Source organism: Leucoraja erinacea, chromosome 28, assembly GCF_028641065.1.
Source record: "Leucoraja erinacea ecotype New England chromosome 28, Leri_hhj_1, whole genome shotgun sequence".
NCBI classification, from domain to species: domain Eukaryota; kingdom Metazoa; phylum Chordata; class Chondrichthyes; order Rajiformes; family Rajidae; genus Leucoraja; species Leucoraja erinaceus.
The window spans coordinates 20,431,968-20,453,107 of record NC_073404.1 but is presented as its reverse complement, the minus strand read 5'-3'; the positions used below and the strand labels follow the sequence as shown (position 1 = coordinate 20,453,107).

At 40.9% G+C, this 21,140-nt stretch overlaps 2 protein-coding genes across 7 annotated transcripts; one reads left to right on the top strand and one right to left on the bottom strand.

Annotated features, from left to right (window-relative positions):
* Positions 1-1,679: 1,679 nt before the first annotated feature.
* On the bottom strand, positions 1,680-4,937 carry LOC129710751 (uncharacterized). The gene has a single exon (XM_055657967.1). The coding sequence runs from the start codon at positions 4,935-4,937 to the stop codon at positions 3,579-3,581; it is 1,359 nt and encodes a 452-aa protein (XP_055513942.1). The 3' UTR covers positions 1,680-3,578.
* Positions 4,914-20,916, top strand: LOC129710752 (B-cell CLL/lymphoma 7 protein family member B-like). Of its 6 annotated transcripts, XM_055657969.1 has the most exons (8): positions 7,161-7,596; positions 10,104-10,179; positions 11,069-11,098; positions 12,140-12,254; positions 15,356-15,526; positions 16,623-16,702; positions 17,054-17,179; positions 17,300-20,916. In XM_055657969.1, the coding sequence occupies exons 1-7, from the start codon at positions 7,505-7,507 to the stop codon at positions 17,150-17,152; spliced, it is 663 nt and encodes a 220-aa protein (XP_055513944.1). In that variant the 5' UTR covers positions 7,161-7,504; the 3' UTR covers positions 17,153-17,179; positions 17,300-20,916. The 6 variants fall into 6 exon arrangements, with proteins under 6 accessions (XP_055513949.1, XP_055513948.1, XP_055513945.1 ...); XM_055657974.1 differs by lacking the exon at positions 7,161-7,596 and adding an exon at positions 4,914-5,028 and having other exon boundaries at positions 12,143-12,254; positions 17,054-20,916; XM_055657973.1 differs by lacking the exon at positions 7,161-7,596 and adding an exon at positions 4,914-5,028 and having other exon boundaries at positions 17,054-20,916.
* Positions 20,917-21,140: the final 224 nt, after the last annotated feature.

The following is a 21,140-nucleotide window of genomic DNA, read 5'->3' as shown; positions in this document are numbered from 1 at the left end:
TTTCTGAGGACCATAACTTACAGCAATAAAACTAAGTAGTGCCTCTCACATAACAGATTATGTTTGTCATAAAATTTACTATAAACTATTTCTCACTGGAAAATAAGGCAATTTTAGTGCATATGTAGTAATTTGGTGCATAGAAATGTAAATTCTACATTCTTCTGTGCATTAACGCCATCCATTTCCAACATGTGCTTTGTAAGAAAAGTTGCCAGCAATCCCTGTAAGAATGTCCTTCACCTTAGATCTTACACAGCTGTGCAAATTACCTACACTTCTGGGGAAATAATATATATATGTTTATTAATTTCAGAAGACTTAACAATGTAAACCAGAAAGATGAAAACATAGAGATTATACAGAAACGGTAAATCCATGCTTCCGTTATTCTGACATGAATCCTGACTAATTTAGGATTTATCCACTAATCAGGTAACAACCTCAGGAAAATGAAATTTTCTAACCAGTGGCTTCCAAAATAAAAGCACATAAACCAGCAAAAAATATACAACTTATACTTCTCCAAGGCAACTTTATGTAGCAAAAAACTCCCGGTACTTAACAAGAATCTTTTATGACAAAATATGACATTTAGTCATAAGGAATTGCTCACTGAGGCTTTTCCCTGCTGGTATCGAAGCCATCCACCCAGCAACTGATGCTGTCCTGGACTGGATGTCTACCCTTGACCTACAACTTTAGGCTGTGCACGCCATATGCAAGAAGATGAGGAATTGTTAAGCCAGATGACCAAAGGATTGCTCAGTTGTTTAGTGCATGAAAAGAGGAAAGATATAGAAACAGTTTAAGGTGTGAATTCTTGGCTTTAAGGATTACATTAGCTTAAGATGCAGCCACTAACCATAGACAAATTAGAGAGTGATCCAGTGCCCGGAATTAGGAGAATGCAAGTATTATAAAGTGAAACAGATTACACTGGCTACAATGGTGTTAGCTATTTTGAAAAGGATAAAAATGTAAAACTTACCTTAGATCCAATGAAGTTAACGTGAACAGTGAAACGTTTTAAACCTTGTACCTTTCTTGTGTCAAACTTGATTGCTTTATGGCCTGTCTGCAAGATTTTGTAATGTTGCCCTTTATGTATCGAAAATTGGAACGGAAAGTGAACAAGTTATGCTTAACTTAAAAGGAACCCCTCTAGAAAACTGCATTTGCTTTTGGCCCATGAAGTATGTTAGTTTTGCATACCATAAATTGGATAAAATCCGATTGATGAATCTGGGGACACTATTTGCATTACATGGGCCAAATTGAATGTAAGATGATTTAGTTCAGGAACTGGAGGAGCAGTTGAAATTAATTTGCCAATTGCCAAGCAGAAAAAATACCTGTCTTGGAATAAAGTCAGGTAGGAGAAAATAAATTAGTTTCAATACAACCTCCCCACCGTAATTAGACACTATTGTCTTTTAATGCAATCTGTTTGTTTCACCATTGGTGCCCATTGAAATTGACAAGCAATAGCTTCTATTGACAGCTTGTTCAATGATACGTCAATAAACAATGTGACCATATAGCTTTAAGTATTTTTTAGCTTGCGGTAACAGCAATAAACAAAGCTATTAAAAATACCTTTGTTTTTGAAAATCTTGCAGGGAAAAAACGTTGTTATTGCAAGTATAAACTTCTCTAGCACCTAACCCCCTTTTCTCCCATTGACACAATTTTTTACTAATGTAATTTTCTATAACACAAGATTTCTTAGACACACATTGTTGCGTTATAGCAGTACTTGTTGAAAGAAATATAAATCATGGAAAATGTTTACTTGGTTTGTACTTGTGATTCTATTATTAGAAATGATTTCATTAAAATGATGGGAGAACGATTTAAACTGTGCTTCAAAGAGCACAGAAATTTGATAAATAAAATACCGGGAACATTTTTCTTCTGGTGCTGAGTTCAGAAAAGAGGGTACTACTTTAAAAATGAAACTTGGCCATTTAGAAATATTAGGAAAGCAGATGGGATGGTTAATTCTTGTTCCCAGTAAGATTGGGCTTACTGAGGCCACTGAAATTCTCCAAAATTAAGGTTGTGTTGGCAAGGTAATAAGGTTTATAGAACAAATGCAGGCAATTATATCTCCGGCACAAAGCAGTCATGATTTACAGAATGTTAGAACAGCATCAAAATACTAAATGGCTCATCCAATTGAATGTTCAATCCATGCATCACATCATTAACTATACTCGTTATCTGTTTTTATTCCTTCAGCGATGTACATCTCCTAACATTGAAGTTTCAAATGTGACTGCACCAAGAAATATATACTTGCAACCCACCAATTCATGTTTAATGGACAACCTGCACATCGGTAATATCTTTAATGTAGGAAAAGTTTCTAAGGTGTTCAAATAAAATTTGATATCAAATAACACTTTTGGCAGGCAACTAAAAGGTTTGTCAGTAAGGTAGGTTTTAAAGATCAAGAGGTAGAGGAGATTTGAGGGAATCTCAGAGCTTAGAGTCCAGAGAACCTAAAGGCAACAGTACCAAAGTGGGATTGTACATGGCTAGGTAAAGTGAAGTGTGTAAAATTAAGTGTAGTCAGGCATAAGAGTAAGATTGAAAGTTTTTGATAAAATAATTAGATATTTTCAACCAGTGGGTTTAAAGGATAAAAGCTCACTGAAACTGCAACTACCTCTGTAAGGTTGTTAGAAGTAATCTGTAACCTGAGACGTGTGAAAAGAGAGAGTATAGAAATGATAAAATAATGAATAGCGATACATTGACATTGTAGTTACTGTATAAAATACATGCTAAGCCTTTCCCTTTCAGCAACCAGCTGATGAAAAATAACTGTAAAAAGGAACTGCAGATGCTGGTTTACACTGAAAATAGACACAAAGTAACTCAGCGGGTCAGGCAGCATCTCTGGAGAAAAGGATTAGGTGCAATTTCGGGTCGAGACCATCTTCAGACTGACAGTCAGGGGAGAGGGAAACTAGATATATGATACATGAACCTCTTCAAATCTCTAGTATTCCTCTCCCCTAACTCGGTCTGAAGAAGGGTCTCAACCCGAAACGTCACCTAATCCTTTTCTAGCATCCAGAGATGCTGCCTGACCCGTTGAGTTACTCCAGCATTTTGTGTCTATCTTCGATGTAAAATAACTGTTGCTTTCAAAGTCTATTTTCTGCTGCATCGTAAGCATGGTTATTTTTTTATATATGCAAATGAAATATGAATATAAAAAACTAGCAATATTAAAAGAATCAAGAAAAAATGTTTATGGCAAAAGTTGTTAGTTATACACAGGTCAGCCTGAGTATGTAAAGAATAAAAGCACCATTTCAGAACAATTCCTTGCTACTTTACAGACATTATCTGGCCTACTCTATATGCCAGTTTATTTTCATATTTCCAGCATTTGCATTGTTTTATCCCCCTCAAAGGTTCACATGATTGCAGCAGTAAAATACCTTGCAGTAATTATAAGAACTCAGTAACTACTGCAACCATGGGTGGATTTATGAATTGCGGCTAATATGACAGCACTTGTAATCTTGAATTAAAAATTCCTACAGAAACTTAACATTCATTTATTTGCTTCTGAAACTGAACAAGATCACAAATCCTGTAATAGCCATAAGAGTCACTGTCATCTCCATTAGCTTTTGAAGATTCCATCTTCTTTCCAAGTTTTCCCTATTTTTGCGATGCTGCTCTCTTCTCAAGCGAAGTAACTGCTCCATCTCCAGTTGTTTTCCATAATGAGCCTTGTAGAACTCATCGAAATTGAACTTTGATTTCCCATCATTTAACGTATCTTCGGAACTTTCAGCCTGTGCTTGTTTTACTGTTGAGACTCGGGGTTTGTTTGAAAGTTTTTTACCAACATGCAAATCTGCAGGAGTCAGAATTCCTCGATCGTACTTTTTCCTGAGGCTCACAGAGCCCAAAACTGAATATGCTTCATTGATTTCAGTAAACCTCAATGCTGCCACCTCACTGCCTGCATTTCTATCTGGATGGTAAATGAATGATTGCTTGTAGTAAGCAGACTTGATCTGACTATGTGTAGCATTTGGAGACACTTTCAAAATTTCATAGTATATTGTGCTGTTCCCTCGTGGAAGAGGGACAGCATTATTTTCACCAAAATAACTCTTATCATTCTTATAGTAGCCATACATTCTGCATTGCTGCAATGAATTGATGCTAGAATAACGACGATGAAGATGTTGCCTACCGTCCAGAAGAAACGCACAAGTATTTGAGCTGAATAACTGCTGAAACATCTGGATCGAAAGACCATTATGGCATTTGTCATTCACCTCCTGAAAAGTCAAAGTATGACAGGACCAACCATTTGCACAGTTGGCAAGTCTTATAGTTGTTCGAGTATGACTGAAACTGAGGGTATCAACCAAAGGCCCGCAGTCAGCAGTCATTAGAAATTCCGTTCTTCCACCCATTTCACTTGGCTTCAATGAAGGGCATTCTTTGCTTAGTATCCCAGCTGGGCAAACCGTCGCAGATTTTAGCCGTGTTGGGTAGAAGGGCAACACAGCGAGGATTTCGGAGAGGAATTCCACTTTGCGGCCACCAGCTTTTGCCGGTCCCCATCTGGCACTGTTTCTGACAGGTAACAGTGGCAGCAACGGCGCCAACTTTGCGGACATCGCCCTTCTCTGGACACACTGCACCAGACTCACTGCAAGAGGGCAAGATGAAGGCGCGCCCCCCACACTGCGCCCACCCGGCGGTGCTCGCCGGCCGTTGGTTCCCGAACGGCCAAATGACCTTTGCCGAACAATTGCTGCCGTGGATCCCGGGTTATTCCCCGGACCCCGGCCGCACCTCAGGCTGCTGCTGCCAACGATAACTTTCTTTGTCCGGTCCCCCATGTCCCGGCCACGGTACATCAGTACACTCTGGCCGGCACACACCAGCGCCATCTTGTCCGGCCCACATCAGCGGGGCGGAACCTCATCCCGACTGATACCCGCCTGAATCTACCGCCCATCGAAGACAGCGCCTCATGAACACGTATGTACAGTACTAACAAATGCGCGTGAAAATCTTCACTCAGTTCCGCCCACATTATTCCGAGTGACAGCTCAACCGACCAAGAAACAATTGTCAAACTGCACTGACTTGGGCACCAAAATGCTGGAGTAACTCACTCAGCGGGTCAGGCAGCATCTTTGGAGAAAAGGAATAGGTGACGTTTCTTCAGATTCAGTTCCCCGACTAGTTCACTGTCTTTCTGATTAATTTTACTGATTGTATGTCCCCTTGTCACCTTCCCTCAGCTAACAATGAACCATTCTACATCTCCTTAGCATCGTCTGCTTTGATCTGCCGTTTTCACACCCACCCCGTTTATCTCTCTAGTTTCCCTTTCCCCTGACTCTCACTCTGAAGAAGGGTCTCGACCTGACACGCCACCCATTCCTTCTCTCTGGGAGATGCTGCCTGTCCCGCTGAGTTACTTCAGCATTTTGTGTCTATCTTTGGTATAAACCAGCAACTGCAGTTCCTTCCTAAACAATTGTCAAACTGCAGAAACTGGAGCAACTCAGCGGGTCAGGCAGCATCTCTGGAGAAAAAGAATAGGCAATGTTTGTGGTCAAGACCCTTCTTCAGATTGAGAGACGGGAAAGGGAAATGAGAGATATAGACGGTGATATAGAGAGATATAGAACCAATGAATGAAAGATAGGCAAAAAAGTAACGGTGATCAAGGAAACAGCCCATTGGTGGCTGTGGGCTGGATGTTAACGAGTTAACGCATGCCCAGCAATATCTGCCAGTTTCCAGGGAAATAGTCGCAACACCGCATTCCTCCTTATTTCTTTGTATTTCTGCAAAATATTATTTTTACACGGCCATCAGCTCTCCTTTATTTGTTTCTGGCATTGACATTCACCAAGGGATAATTCACAGTTGCTAATTAACTTAGTACCACATCTTTGGGATGTCATGCCAACTCCACATAAAAACACCCAAGATCAGCAGCAAACTTGCTGGAGCTGTTAAGCAGCAGACATATCTGCTGTACCACTAGACCTTCAGTCCCATCAAGGATATTCTTATTGTCCCACATCAACCTCATTGACAAGGAAGGACATTCTTGCTATTGAGGGAGTGTAGGTTCACAAGGTTAATTCCCAGGGTGGCGGGGCTGAGAGAATGGAGCGGCTGGGCTTGTATACTCTGGAATTTAGGATGAGAGGGGATCTTATTGAAACATATAAGATTATTAAGGGCTTGGACACGCTAGAGGCAGGAAACCAAGGGATAATGTTGGGGGAGTCCAGAACCAGGGGCCACAGTTTAAGAATAAGGGATAAGGCATTTAGAACAGAGATGAGGAAACACTTTTTCACACACAGAGTTGTGAGTCTGTGGAATTTTCTGCCTCAGAGGGAGGTGGAGGCCGGTTCTCTGGATACTTTCAAGAGAGAGCTTGATAGGGCTCATAAAGATAGCAGAGTCAGGGGATATGGGGAGAAGGCAGGAATGGAGTACTGATTGTGGATGATTAGCCATGATCACATTGAATGGCGGTGCTGGCTCTAAGGGCCAAATGGCCTACTCCTATTGCCTCCAGTCAGAACCCAGAGTCTGGATTGAAAGCAAGTCATCTTCGATCCTGAGGGTAGACACAAAAAGCTGGAGTAACTCAGCGGGACAGGCAGCATCTCTGGAGAGAAGGAATGAGTCTGAAGAAGTGCCTCGATCCAAAACGTCACCAATTCCTTTTCTCCAGAGATGCTAGCCTGTCCCGCTGAGTTACTCCAGTTTTTTGTGTCTATCTTTGGTTTAAACCGCCATATGCAGTTTCTTCTTACACGTTCGATCCCGGGGAATCACATGTGAACTTTCTCAAACTTACTTGGCAAACGTGTCAGGTTATAAAGATGGAGAATAGACATGCTGATCAATCACCTGATGATTGATTTTGAAACATCATCATATTTATATTCGTAAATATTTTGCAATATGAAATGTGTTAACATCCCGTATTAAAACATGCGAAATAAAAGCATATTTCCAGCGGTATCTATCATGATAAACATGTTAAAATATTTGGCCAATTGTCTTGTTTAACATTTACTTGATAGATTTTTTTTAATGTGGCTAATCACGTTTTATTAAGTATATGAACAATATTAGCATGATGCTAAGAATTGCAAGAAGTTTCCGACCAACATTTCCTAATCTCTCCACTATCTGGTTCCCACCTATTTCCATGTTTGTGCAAAGCTTGTGTAAGCCATGTATTAGCGAGCAGTTGTTGCATAAGTATAAACTCGGTGCAAATCAATCAGGCATTTCTTGTAATATGTCAATAACCTTGCGGGAAGGTCGTGATGACGTGTGCCAGCCACGTGCCAGCCCTGCGTCAGGGTGACGCCGAGCGCATGCGCAGAGCGAGGCCGGGAGCGGGACTGGACCGCGCTCGTCGGGAAAGCGAATAAAAAGTTTTTTTTTGGCGAAGAAGATCGCGGATGAAAAAATGTCGGGACGGTCGGTTAGAGCGGAGACTCGCAGCCGGGCCAAAGATGACATCAAAAAGGTTATGGCCGCGATAGAGAAAGTCCGAAAATGGTGAGGAGGTTTCCGATAAATACTTTCTTCTTATTGAAGGGAAAGATGAGGTCGGGCGGGAGCGATCCAATGTGACAGCGGAAGTGACGGGAGAGCGCGGGTGATTGACGTTTCTCTCGGCCAATTGTAAGGGGTGACAGGTCTCGGTTCCTCTGGCAACCGCGTCACAGCGCCGACAGGTCAGTGAGGGGGTGGGATTTCCTGTCGCTCTGCAGGGGGTGGGGGGGCGCGTTGGGGATCTACCTGCGGCTCAGTCTGCCCATGTCTACGCGATCTCCCGCTTGCTAAACACTTTAACTCCCCCTCCAATTCCCATACTCACCTTTCTGTCCTGGGCCTCCTAAAACTGTCAGGCTGAGGTCCAATGTAAAGCGCCTTATAATTCGCTTGGGCAGCTTCAAGTAGCCCTCTCTCTCCCTTCCTCTCCCATCCTAGTTCTCCGACTAGATTCACTGTCCACCTGATTACATTTTTACTGATTGTAAGCCTCGTTTGCATCATCCCCTCAGCTAACAATCAGAAACAGAATCAGAATCACACTTTATACCAAGTCTGTTTTACAACATACGAGGAATTTCATTGGCCAGGTCAGTCATACAATTAAAAGCAACAAATCACTCAAAAACACATTTTAACATGAACATCCACCACAGTGACTCCTACACATTCCTCACTGTGATGGACGGCGAAATAAAGTTCAAGTCCTTCCTTATGTTCTTCCTCGGTCGGGGGCCTCAAGCCCTCCGTTGACGGGATGGTCTTGACTCCCGTAGCCCGTGGCGTTCAGGCCCTCCGCACCGAGGCGTTCAGCTCCTGCATCGGGGGAATGTCAGCCCCGTGCCGGGCGATCAAACCTCGCGTCGGGGCTGGTCGAGCCTTCCGCAGCGTTGGAGCTCCCGACTAACCTCTCCCGAGACCGCAAGCCCTTGATGGTAAGTCCACGGTGGTCTCGGTGGGAGAGATTCCAGGCAAGGGATCCGCTCCGATGTTAAGTCCGCGCCCGTGGTGGGGCACACGATAGTCCGAGGCGGTTCCCAGCTCCAGCGATGGTAGGCCGCAGAACCCGGAGAATGTGATCCGAAAATTGATCACATCTCCGGGAAGGTAAGAACTTGAAAAAAGTTTCCCCCGATTTCCCCCCATTCCCCATCCTGCCCACATTAAACAAACCGAAGAACATTAAAACCAACTTTTAACAAACTAAAAAATAACAAATAGAAAGAAAAAACGAACAGACTGCCGGCAGGGCTGCCATCTCCCCAGCGCCCCTGGTGGTCAATGAACCATTCTACATTTCCTTGACCATCCTCTGCTTTGCTTGGTCGTTTTCACACCTTACCAGGCACAGAAATCGCTATAACAACATGGGGGGGACACACAATTGCTCGGCGGCCACGAGCGCATGTGCATGTGCACACGCGAGGCTTCGGCCATGGGCCCTGTGGACGGTAACACCGGGAGTTGACCTGGTTGGTGACCGACTCCAAACTCCAGCGACAGCAGCTTTGTTCACCCCGAATCGTGGGGCTTAAATCGTCCCGTTCGCGGGGGCTTCAATATCGGGAGCCTCGATCGCCTTGACACAGCAATCTGGCGGTGGAAGATCCCATGGCCAGCCGAGCCGCGCGGACGGCCGATTCAAGCTCCCCTTGATGATCTTTGCTCCGCCAGGACGTCTCATTCTCCAATCACCGCGCTCTATCCTCAGTCCCCCCCCCTCCGTGTAATGTGGGTATCCTGTGTAATGGTTGTATTCTGTACAGCGATCAACCTGCAGGAATGTGCTTCTTGACCATTGCATAAGAAGAGATGGTGGTGCATTGCCTCGGCGCACAGTTGAAGTTCTTGGACTGCTTACAAGGTTTTTGGTGGCTGTGAGACATGATGGCATCATAGGGTAGAGAATTATAAATTCAAGAGCACCTGATCTCGAAGTGTTGTTGAGAAGGTTGCCAAAAACTTGCAGCGCTGATTTCTCTCCCACATTAACTGCTGAGATGTCTGTGCCAACGTTGTCAGCATTTCATGAGATGTGTTACTCTTGCTTAATCTATGTGGTATCCAGAAAGTGGGCTGTGAGATTATATTGATGGTGACTGCACTCCGTGTTATAGATCATACAACATGGAAACAGGCCCTTTAGCCCACCATCCATGCCAAGCATAAAGCACCTGTTTATCATAAATCCTATGCCAATCCCAGCTTTGTTCTCCATACGTTTTATTTTTTTTATTTCCGAAAATAAACTTTAGTTAGAATAAAAAATATATACAAAGCAAGAACTGTGTAAAAATTCTTCCAATTTTTATTACATGTGGCAAATTCTATCATTTTGTTTTGGAAATTTATGTTGGGAATTCTGATTTCTTGATGTTATTTTGTATTTATTGTTGTCTAGGTTGGCTTTTTTGCTATTTTGGATTTTTTTTCTATGTGGTTTGGAACTTATTGAAATCCAGCATGTATATAAATTGACCACATATACTATAAACTCTGAACTTCCACAGGGAGAAGAAGTGGGTGACAGTCGGTGACACATCACTGCGGATATTTAAATGGGTACCAGTGACTGATCCCAAAGAGGTAGGTGGAGATGAAAAGTCTTCTATTTATATCTCATAGTCATTCATTTAATTGTTGTAAAAATTAAAATATCAAGAGTGTTTAATTGTCATATGTCCAGAAACATAATAATAATATTCTTACTTGCAGCAGCACAACATATGTAAGCATTGTACTCTGTAAACACCATAATACACATCAAAAAAGTTAAATATGTAAAAACACAAACAATAATAGTGCAAAGATAAGAACAATGTCTCCAAGTCTATGAGGTTGGGAGCTTAGTTGGAGATTGTCGTTTTACAACCATATTTTACAACCATATGGATGTTGGGAAGAAGCCACTGCTCAACCTGAACTTACAGTTTTCTGGCCCCTATACTTTATTCCCAATGGCCGGAGTGAAATGAGAGTGTGGTCAGGGTGGTGTGGGTCTGTGATGATGAGACGTGTGTCTTTCTGAGACAGCGACTCCTGTAGATCCCTTCAATGGTGGGGAAGTCAATACATGTGATAGACTGAGCAGCCAGTGTTCACTATTTTTTGCAATTCTTCGTTCCTGGGCGTTTGAGTTATTGAACCAACCGTGATCCAACCAGTCAATATGCTCTCTGTATTAAGGCTATGTAATAAACTGGTTTGGACATATCAATTAATTTCCTGCCGGGTTAATTCCACAACACTATTCCTCATACCTTTCTAAAAGTGCCTAGGGGCATCCTTCAGTAAAATCATTGGAAACTTGGCATGAGAGTATCTCTGCTTTCCGACATGGCCTTTTGTTATTATTCAATTTCCTTCTGCTCTTGGTCTTAATAACTGATCAAAGTCTGATATATTTGCTCTACAGGAATTGAGAAACACTTATCACTATCCTTGACTCCTATTTTTCCATTTCTCTTTTCAAAAGGATGTCCGAGCTCCCCGAATGACTCAGTTGGTAAGTGCACTGGTTAATGTTCGTCAGTGTTGTCAATTTGTCTGTACTGTTTTAATTGATATTAGCTTAGATTGCTTAATAGAGTATCTTTGTACATGTCAATAGAAGCAATCACTTGCCAATTTGAATGGGCACCTGCAGTTAAAGTAGCAGCTGTGTTCTTGAGGAACTGTGGTGTCTGATTACTGTACGGAGGCTACATAGACTTTTTTCGCCCCATTAAAAAAATACTGATAAGAAACAACACTGCATCAGTGACCACCCCTTTGTCAACTGTGCATCCTTCCAATCTCTTCGATACTTGTCTTCCACTGCAAGTTCCACTTGTTTCATTCGGCCACTGGTGATTGTGTCTTTCACCATCCATATCTTGAGATCCTGGAATTCCTTCTCAGGTTCTTGTCTTTTAAAAAGTTTTTACAACCATATTTTAGAAACATGTCTTGGTTTTATATCTCTGTTGAAACAATTATTGCTTTAAAAAGTTTTTGTTGTGTGATTTGGAAGGGTTTTTTTCTGTATAAAGCCCATACGAATGCAAACTAGAGGAGAAAGTGGTTGTAATTGCTTGAATTTCTTACGTTTTTATTGGGAAGGAATTCTAAAATTTATCTCAACTGTTCCTTTTGTTGAGCTAGTCCAGACACCATTTGTTTGTGCAACTTTCGCTGTCTGTATTGCATTTTAATTGAAACAGAATTGTATTCTCACCTCAGAATTCATTCATTTGTGAAGTTAGTTGATAGCACATTAGCAAACAATTTTGGGAACTGATGGCATGTAAAGCTTTGATGCGGTGGGATTGTGGGTGAGGGAGTGCATCAAGACAATGTAAGTATTCGAGTTGGAATCATTTTTATCAATTTTCAAAGCACCTTCTTTTCACTGAATGCAGTTTAAAAAGCCAAAAAATCACTTGTTGCCAACCTTCCGGGTGAAATGATTGTGATGGGTTTCAATGGGGGGGAAAAGATGAGAGGAATAATAAAGTGCATTGCTCGTGTTTCTTTTCCCTTGTTGCATCCTTTCCGTTTGATTTAGGAGAAATCAAAATCAAAGGGCAATCTTGAATCAAAAGGGACAAAGGGAGATAAAGGCTTCCCATTGCAGCCTGTATCTGACAACAGTTCCTCTCCTATTCTTCTGGAGCTAAATGGTGAGTGCATTTCAAACTTTTTTTTATGGTGCTCTAAGGATTATATGGAGGTAATTTGCTCTACTTGAGGAATGCTAATATTTGAGAAATTGGATTTGTTGTCAGTTGAAGTGGAAAGAATATTTTTTTTAATAATAATTTGTGCAAAATCATTTTTGATAGCTTTGTATTGACTTGTGTAGCAATGTGATGCTAGACCTAGTGTAGATATTGGGTATCTTCACCTGAAAGAAACTATTACACCAGTTAAGAATTTTCATGCTCATTCACCCCCACCATATAGTAGCTCAAAAATGTATATTATTAGATGTCCTTTCTTGTCATATGAGATTTGAGCTTTTAATCAGTTTTTGGGTGCTAATGCCAATTGGTGAAGAATTGTGAAACCGTGTAATCTGTGAAGCTATTTCATGTGCTTGCTATGTTGGGGCATTCCCATGTTGTTCTTCCTACATATATAGTACAGGTGCACAACCTTTTATCCGAAAGCATTGGGACCAGACACTTCTCGGATTTCGGAATTTTTCGGATTTCCGAATGGAAGATTTTTAGCGTAGATTAGGTAGGTAGCGCGGGTGGCTTGAAAAGTCTGGAGCGGCTTCCTCCTCCCCAGAGACCGGGGAATCATTGTAAATCATTGCTTAAATGTTAGTCAGTTAGTTTGGAGGGATTTTATGTGGTGGGGGGGGTGAAGGGGGAAACTTTAATTCTTAGTCCCCTACCTGGTCGGAGAGGCGGGGAGTGGGCAATGCCTTACCGGGTCGCCGTGCAGTAAGCTCCGGAGTGCTGTGGCCGCCGACTCCCAACATCGCGGAGCTGGGGCTGCGGGCGTCCGGCCGCGGGCGGCGCCGGTTGGAGCTCCGACCCTGGCAACTCTACCCCTGGCTGCGCGGCGCTCCAAATCCAGCGCCGCCCGCGGCCGGACGCCCGCAGCCCCAGCTCCGCGATGTTGGGAGTCGGCGGCGTTGCAGCGCTGGGATACCAGCGGGGAGCGGGCAATGCCTTACCGGGTTGCCGTGCGGTAAGCTCCAGAGCGCTGTGGCCGCCGACACACAACATCGCGGAGCTCGGGCTTCGGGCGCGAGCGTCCGGCCGCGAGCGGCGCTGGATTTGGAGCGCCGCGCAGCCAGGGGTAGAGTTGCCGGGGGCGGAGCTACAACCGCGCCGCCCGCGGCCGGACGCCCGCAGCCCCCAGCTCCGCGATGTTGGGAGTTGGCGGCCACAGCGCTCCGGAGCTTACTGCACGGCGACCCGGTAAGGCATTGCCTGCTCCCCGCCTCTCCGACCAGGTGGGGGACTAAGCCACCCCTTCCCCCCCCCCCCCCCCCCCCCCATATAAAAGCCCTCCAAACTAACTAACTAACATTTAAGCAATGATTTACAGATGTTTAAGTGTCCGGGGAGGAGGCAGCCGCTACAGTAGTACAGACCTGGGTTGACCGTGGGTCGTTTCAGGTCAAGTTTGGCGCCAAACGCGAGCTTTGGTGTGCAGACGACATCCTGGAAAAAATGTCCGGTTTTCGGAGCTTTTCGGTTTCCGGAACTCCGGCTAAAAGGTTGTGCACCTGTAGTTTCAAAATGCTGGAATAAAGGGGCTGTCTCACTGCACGAGCTAATTCAAGAGCTCTCCAGAGTTAAAAAAAAAAAAATCAAACTCGTGGTAAGTACGTAGAATGTACAGAGCGGGTACGCCGGAGCTCGGGACATCTCTTAATGGCTCGTAACGCTAACGGCAGGTACTCGGGAAACGTGGTAAGCTCGGAAAGACTCAAGAAGTTTTTCAACATGTTGAAAAATGTCCACAAGAGCCCCGAGTGCATACGAGCGGCTATTACCGTAATTCTCCGAGTTCCAATCTGGGGAAACTGTTGAATTAGCTCGTACAGTGGGACAGCCCCATAACTCAGCAGGACAGGCAGCATCTCTGGGGAGAAGGAATGGGTGACGTTTTGGGTTGAGACCATTCTTCAGCCTGTCCCGTTGAGATACTCCAGCATTGTGTGTTTACCCTCAATTTAAACCAGCATCTACAGTTCTTTCCTACACATATATAGTAGCTGCAGTGTTACAGGCCTTGTTAAATGTGGCGGAATGCAATACACAAGATGCTCTGGTCTCAGTTACTTGAACTTCTTGAGAGTCCACTCTCTTGGAAAGCAAGGCCATGCCATTGCAGTGAAAGATCGAAGCATGAATAACTCTTGCATTGGTAGCACGTTTGCTGCCTGTTTCGGGATCAAAATGATAGAGAAGCTTGGAATTAATAGACAATTTGTATAAATAACCAGAAATGTAGGATGAGTGTCTCTGAGCCGGCAGGTGCAATTACCTTTGTTATTAATTTCTAATTCAATTCTCTGTTTTTTGCAACTTTTTGGGACTCAGTAAATCAGTGGAATGACACTGACCTTGGATTGAACCAAAAGGTTTTTTTGTGCCTAACTAGATAATATAAGTGACGTCAAGGCAAACTGCTGTATTTGGTCATGTAAAAGAAACGTTCTTGAGTGCTACAACAGACCAGATTCATCTGCACCATCCTCATTTCCATGACCACTCCTCACAATTAGGAAAAAAATAACTTTGAGTGTTAAATAATGTTGTCTACGTCGCATTAACTTCTGGGCTGCTTACATGTTTACTGCCGATCCATGTTTACGAATGTATCTCTAAATTTTAGTCCCCTTAGTGGAAAGATGAGGTTTCTCACGGTACCATTCAATAAGAACAGAATTCAACAGAGCAAGGCAGGCGCTATTCAACAGAGCAAGGCAGGGTTTTCCCAGTGTCCTGAGATTTCTGTTTTCAGGCTATTGAAGGATATAGTTTGATTCAGAGGAAATAGAATTTGTGTCCCCTCTAAATCCTTACAAAGTTAAATTGTTGGTATTTGCTCTCTAAATCTATGCTGAAATCAGTGGAGCAGCTTGGGCCCATATCCAAGCAGATGTTAGTTCTCCGTGGAGTAGGGTGAGAAACTAGAGAATGATATTGAAGTATTTGTTGTTGAAGCTAATCGGGAAACATTGTATTGTTGGATTGTTTTACTGCCTATGATCATTTCCATTTGATTTTAATGTCTTTCCTTCCTAATTTTTCAGATGAGACTAGTAATCAGAGTTCCCTGTCGGATGCTTACCAGGTAAAAGTGGACAGCAGTACAAATTCGAGCCCAAGCCCAGAGCAAAGTGAGCCTGTCAGCCCAACACTTCTGTCTGATTTTAAAGCAGATGACTCTCAGCCTCCCATGCTTGGGCAGGAAATAATGGAAGGTATGAAGAGCATTGGGAACTATTGTTCTTGTTAATTATAATAAGGATGAACTATCAAACTATTAATTGGGCATTTAGAATGATGAGACACTTTAGAACAGTTGTTTGAGAGTACTAAATTGTGAAGTGCATATATTTGGATAATCCTCTGTTCTAGTACCCTTGGGTGTAAATAGAGCATAAAGTTCTCCTGGTGTTCTGATCAATATTGTTCTTTCAGCTGACAAAGGAGTAAATGGGATGTTACTGTTCTTCGTGGCATCTTGCTGTGTGAAAAGAGGCTGCCACAGTTGCCTAATGACTATATTGCCTAATCAATTGTGTGATGTAGTTTAAAGACTGTGCAACCACAAGCTGTCCATCTTGTTGTGGGAGGACTGGGTTAGATACTAATAAGATGTATGAACAAGAATGGGGCTCAGTGCAGGTTTAAAAGTACCTTGCCAGAAACAAATGTGTGGGTCACTTATCTCCAGGGTGACCATTTAATCCTGAAAACCATGTAGCTCAGATGAGTTTATTTTATCTTTATAAAATGTCTGGATCAATCATTACCTCAAAAATGAAACGAATCCCATTGAGAGTAACACCAGGAATTGTACTTCACTACCAGTGTATGAACAAAGAAATACAACGTTGTGGAGCTCAGTCTTGATTATTCTCGGCAGACTTCACAAAGGAAGCAATTAATTGCTGGCCAAATACACAAGTTATGACATGTCCCTGATTCCTCTGCACAGAGTTGAGGTGCACATGGTTTTGGATTGTGCATTCTGCAGACAGATTTTGAGCAGATTGTGGAATGTGCATTTTGCATGCAAAAGTAGAACTCATTGGAATTGACATCCTCTGTCAAAACAAGGATACAGTAATTCTCCAGGCAAGCATAGTTTTTATTTATTAAAATGTTTTCAATTTATTGATGAAATATTAGTAAAAAAGCTACTTTGAAGGCAATTTGCAGTTCTAATTTTGTGTTGTTTTGCTCAAGTTGCACTGTTCCCTTGCTCCTGTTAATGGCTCTACTATTTTATTTTTATGCAGCAAGTGGACAGTGTGGTTAAAACAGTTATAATTTCTTAATTCTCTCTCACAGAACCTTCCCTTCCTTCCTCAGAAGTAGGAGATGATCCCCCAATGCTCACAAAAGAAGAACTGGTTCCATTGCAGCCTCAGGTAAGCTACGAATACACTGTGTGCATGGGTACACGTGTAGGGAAGGTTCAGCTTGATGCAATTAAAGTGAATATTCATTTGCATTAAGTATCATTAATTTTGCAGAAAGGCTAAATAATAGTTATGTTTATAATACAAAGTTGTTAATATCATACAGCTGAAGATGAGGTTCATCTTCAGGAACTTCAGGATTATGGAAAGGCAGTACACCCGAGCCTGTTTATGGATGAAGTTTTATTTCCATTTGTGTTTCGATCTGAATTATGATTTTTATATCATATAATTGTAATGTATAAACGATTCCCAAACCCTTTTTGAGTTTTTTTCTTCAACTTCTATTTTTGGCAATAGGTTGTGGAAGAGGAGGATGATGAATATTCTGGTGCACCACCACTGAAGAGGGTTTGCACAGGACAGAATGCTGTAACTCAGCCAGTAACTGAGAGCTAACCCAGAATCAAAGCAGGCTTTCCCATGGTACCCTCTGACTTACCATCACTGACTGACTTAAAAGAATGTGATATTTATTTTCTACTTTTAATGAATTGTGATGCATCTGATTTGGGTGTTTGAATTTAAAATGTTTCTGTATTGCAGGATGATGTCCCTTTTGTTATGCAACAGGAATGGCTGTGGTCTGTGGCTCCATTGGGCCTTCCTAGTTGAAGACACTTTTATATTGATAGTGTCAAAAGTAGCACTAATCTAAAGGAAGTGTCCTGCTCACCTCTTAACTGGGTCTAGCACCGGCCTTTTTCTGGGACAAGAGTACCCATTGGAAGAAATAATGGGCCTCTGTATTGACCCTCAACAGGGACTCACTGCAAAGTGGTACAGTACAAAAAGATGGATTGAAGATCCCAGTCTCTGCTCTTCTGGAGTCTCAGCATCAATATGAAAGTGCCTTGACACTGAAGTGCCTCGATATCTTCACCCAATGTTTAAGTGAGCTGACTGAAGAGGGATTTGTGTGCTGTCAATTCTTGATTTTATACATAAATATGCAGTCTTCATCCTCGTTATATCCATGATATAAAGTTAGACTCTCATCTGTATTCAATTAAGTAAAATTGAGTGCAATTTCTAATACAAAAGGGTATTGAAATTGTATATAAACATTTTTAAAAATTTATATTTCTCATGATTTTACTAAATTTGCTTATGATGCAAAAAGCATTAGAACAAGCTGGTATGGTTACCTTTTGATGTATTAATTTCCATGTCATTGAATCAATTTTAAGTACCATTAACCCAGACTTGCATTTTTCTTCGGGGAGAGGCTACAGATGATTTTAGAAAATTATTTTCTTGAAAAGAGAAATTGATCTCCTATATGATCGGGTCAATGTTTATGTCGCTACATATGATGTGGTGCATGAGATAATGTGTGGCATACTAACGAGAGTTATAACTTTTGCATATGGATCGCTCATGTGAATTAGTATGGCAATTCATTCCCTACATATTTGACCAGCTGTTAGTACTGATTTGCCTATGCTTGCACAGCCAAGGTTGACTCAGTAAGGAGTTGCTACATTAAAGAAGGATTAGAATCCTTAATCACCCACCAACCTTTCCTATCAATACTGATCACATCCTTCAAATCAATTTGTCAGCTATCATTTGCAACTGATTTTTAAAACAAACTGGTTCCTGATTGAAACAAAATTAGATTGAATCCTTGTTAGGTTTTATAGCAGGCAATACTGCTCCATTAACAAGTTTAGAAAAAAACATGAACAAACTAGCGGATGTGTGGAGATTTCGGAGACATTGCCATGGTTCCAGTGTATTCTACGTAAGCATATCACAGCATTTTGTAATTTTATTTTGAAGATGTCACTGTTTACCATCAGTCATTAGTTGGGTTGTTGCCAATACACAAGTATTTTGCAGAAGCACATTAGGCTCACAATGTAGAATGATAACTTCCATGTATGTACCAGAGGAATATTTGCATCCATAATCTATCATTGACCCCACAAGAGTCAGTCTGAAATTGAGAAAGTTGGTAAAATAAAACTTCAGACTATATTCAATCCTTTATTGTTTTCCCTCTATGTTTTTTCTAAACAGCTTACTTATTGATTCTTTTAACACCAGAGTGTGAGAATTTTTTTCGATAAAAACAAAAATGGCTAACAATATTCAATAGGTCGGGCACCATCTGTGGAGAAAGTTACTGAGATACTGAAAGATACATTTTGGATTACTGTCCATCCTGATGAATGCCAATTTTATACCATTATCATGATTCATAGCTCGCCACCTTCCTAATGGAGGCAGCTTCTTTGCATGGTGCTCTTGCCAAACTTTGCTCTTTTCTGACCTTGGGAAATTACATAAAAATAAATGGCCTCATTGGAATTTCCAAAACTTGTGCACGTAAACCTTGACGTGGTGCATGCCGATCACACAGTTAGCAGTGTTTGGTTGTTTATTTTTATTCTGGAATGCTGCTGTACTCATTTTTAATTATTTGTTTTCCATCAACATTCAGTCAACCCATTTGCAAACATCGTTGCATCGTTCCAACTTGGATATGATTTATCATCTTCAGAAAAGTGAATTATTTCCATTTCTGCTGCTAAATTAAACATTGAGTGAGATTATCATTTTATTTTTGGTTAGTCATTGAAAGTTTAAGTAACTCCCTAAGTATCCAGATGTCCATCTATTTTATCTTTTATATTGCTTTAGTACTTTACTCCCCAGTTGCTTCGCTTTGGTGATAAAGTTTCACCTGCCTTTGTATCTTATTCCTAACTTCCCTATTTAAAAAAAAAACTTTATGTCCTCTATTTGTAGTGTGCTTGATTGGCTCATTTTACATTCTTATCTTTTATAAAGTATTAAATATTTTGTGTGAAATGAAAAATATGGATCTTTTAATGTTTTTTTTGTGATTGTCCCATTGGAATCTCAATATTACTTGCTGCTCTAAGTAGCATATCTTTTAACCAATAGGTAATCTTTCAGAATCTATGAAGATGAAAGATTTCCTAATTACAATATAGACACTCATTTTTCATGGAAGTGAAGACAGGACAATGTGAAAAATGTTCATATTTTGTATTTGCTGATAAATGCATAGATATATTTTTGAATACAATGATAAAATAGACGAATCAATTTGTATTGAGTATTTTTCTTTAGTTTGCTTCAGAATGCATGGAAAGTTGCGCAAAGGAGCAGAAACCAGACAGTGTTCCAGAGCATTCAGATTTTGTTCATAAAAATGTTTGAAGGGCAACAATTGATATGGCGTAGAGCATAATGGGTCATTCCTTGTTTGGTGACGCAAACCTCACAATTTGTAACTCAATAATTTAGTTTGAGTAATCTCAGATACCACCTAAAAATGAGGAATTCTAAATGTGTGTATGAATAGCCATGATCATTATTCAAGCAGAGGAACATTGCTTAAAGTCTTTACATGTGCATAACCATGAATTAATTCAGACTCTCCAGATTCTTCAATTGTTTAAATGGTTTTCAAACAAAAAAACATACCATTCTTCAATAGCTTTTCTGCAAATTGTATTTCTGATGTTTTGTACCTCCTAGGTTTCACCACACAATGAAGACTCATTTAAATAAGTTCTCACACTTTGTGACATTCCAAAGAAATATGATTTGAATGACATGTATTAACTCTTGGGTGGATCGTGGTATGTAGACAACACTAGTACCATAGAACACAATGCACATGTGAGACATTAGATTCCATTGCACAGCCCAAAATCTAAACAATAGGTTTGCACTTGTTTGGTTTAAGATAATATTTTTCATTGTTTTTTTGTTCCTTAAAAAATTTGAAAAGGGTGGCACCATTCTTGGCGATCAATACAGGCACATATGCAGATTTAAAAAAGTATTATTGTATTGAAGCCATTTGCATTGTTCGGGAAAGCACGCATGAAAGTTCAATTCTAATATTTACATGGGCACTCCAGAATGAGTTTTGCTCCTCTTTTACTGCCTTTATTGTGTAAATGATTGTAAAATAAAAATATTGTCAGAAGCATATAACACGAATCACTGGTATGTGCTTATTTGACGAAATGTCATTTGAAAATGCAAACCGTAATGTCAAAAAGTACTTCATACCTCAGAGGTTATGTGTTGCCTTTCAAATTGTAAAACTCAAATTATTAGGGGATTGTTATTCAAAATGCTTGTGAAAATAAAGTGTTGAAATGAATTAAAAGAAACACGTTTTATATATTTTATAGCCATATATTTTATGTTGGCCTTTTTTCATATTATGGAAAATCACAACAGTGATTTTTTTAAATTTAAATTACAAGTGATTTTTATTTTTTCATGATTTCAATTATTTAATCTAATAATTAAGGTAAAGTTGTGAAACTGGTTACAGCTAATTACAAAACAGAAAAATAGAGGATTTATGTTCTACAGGGATAGGTACTTATCT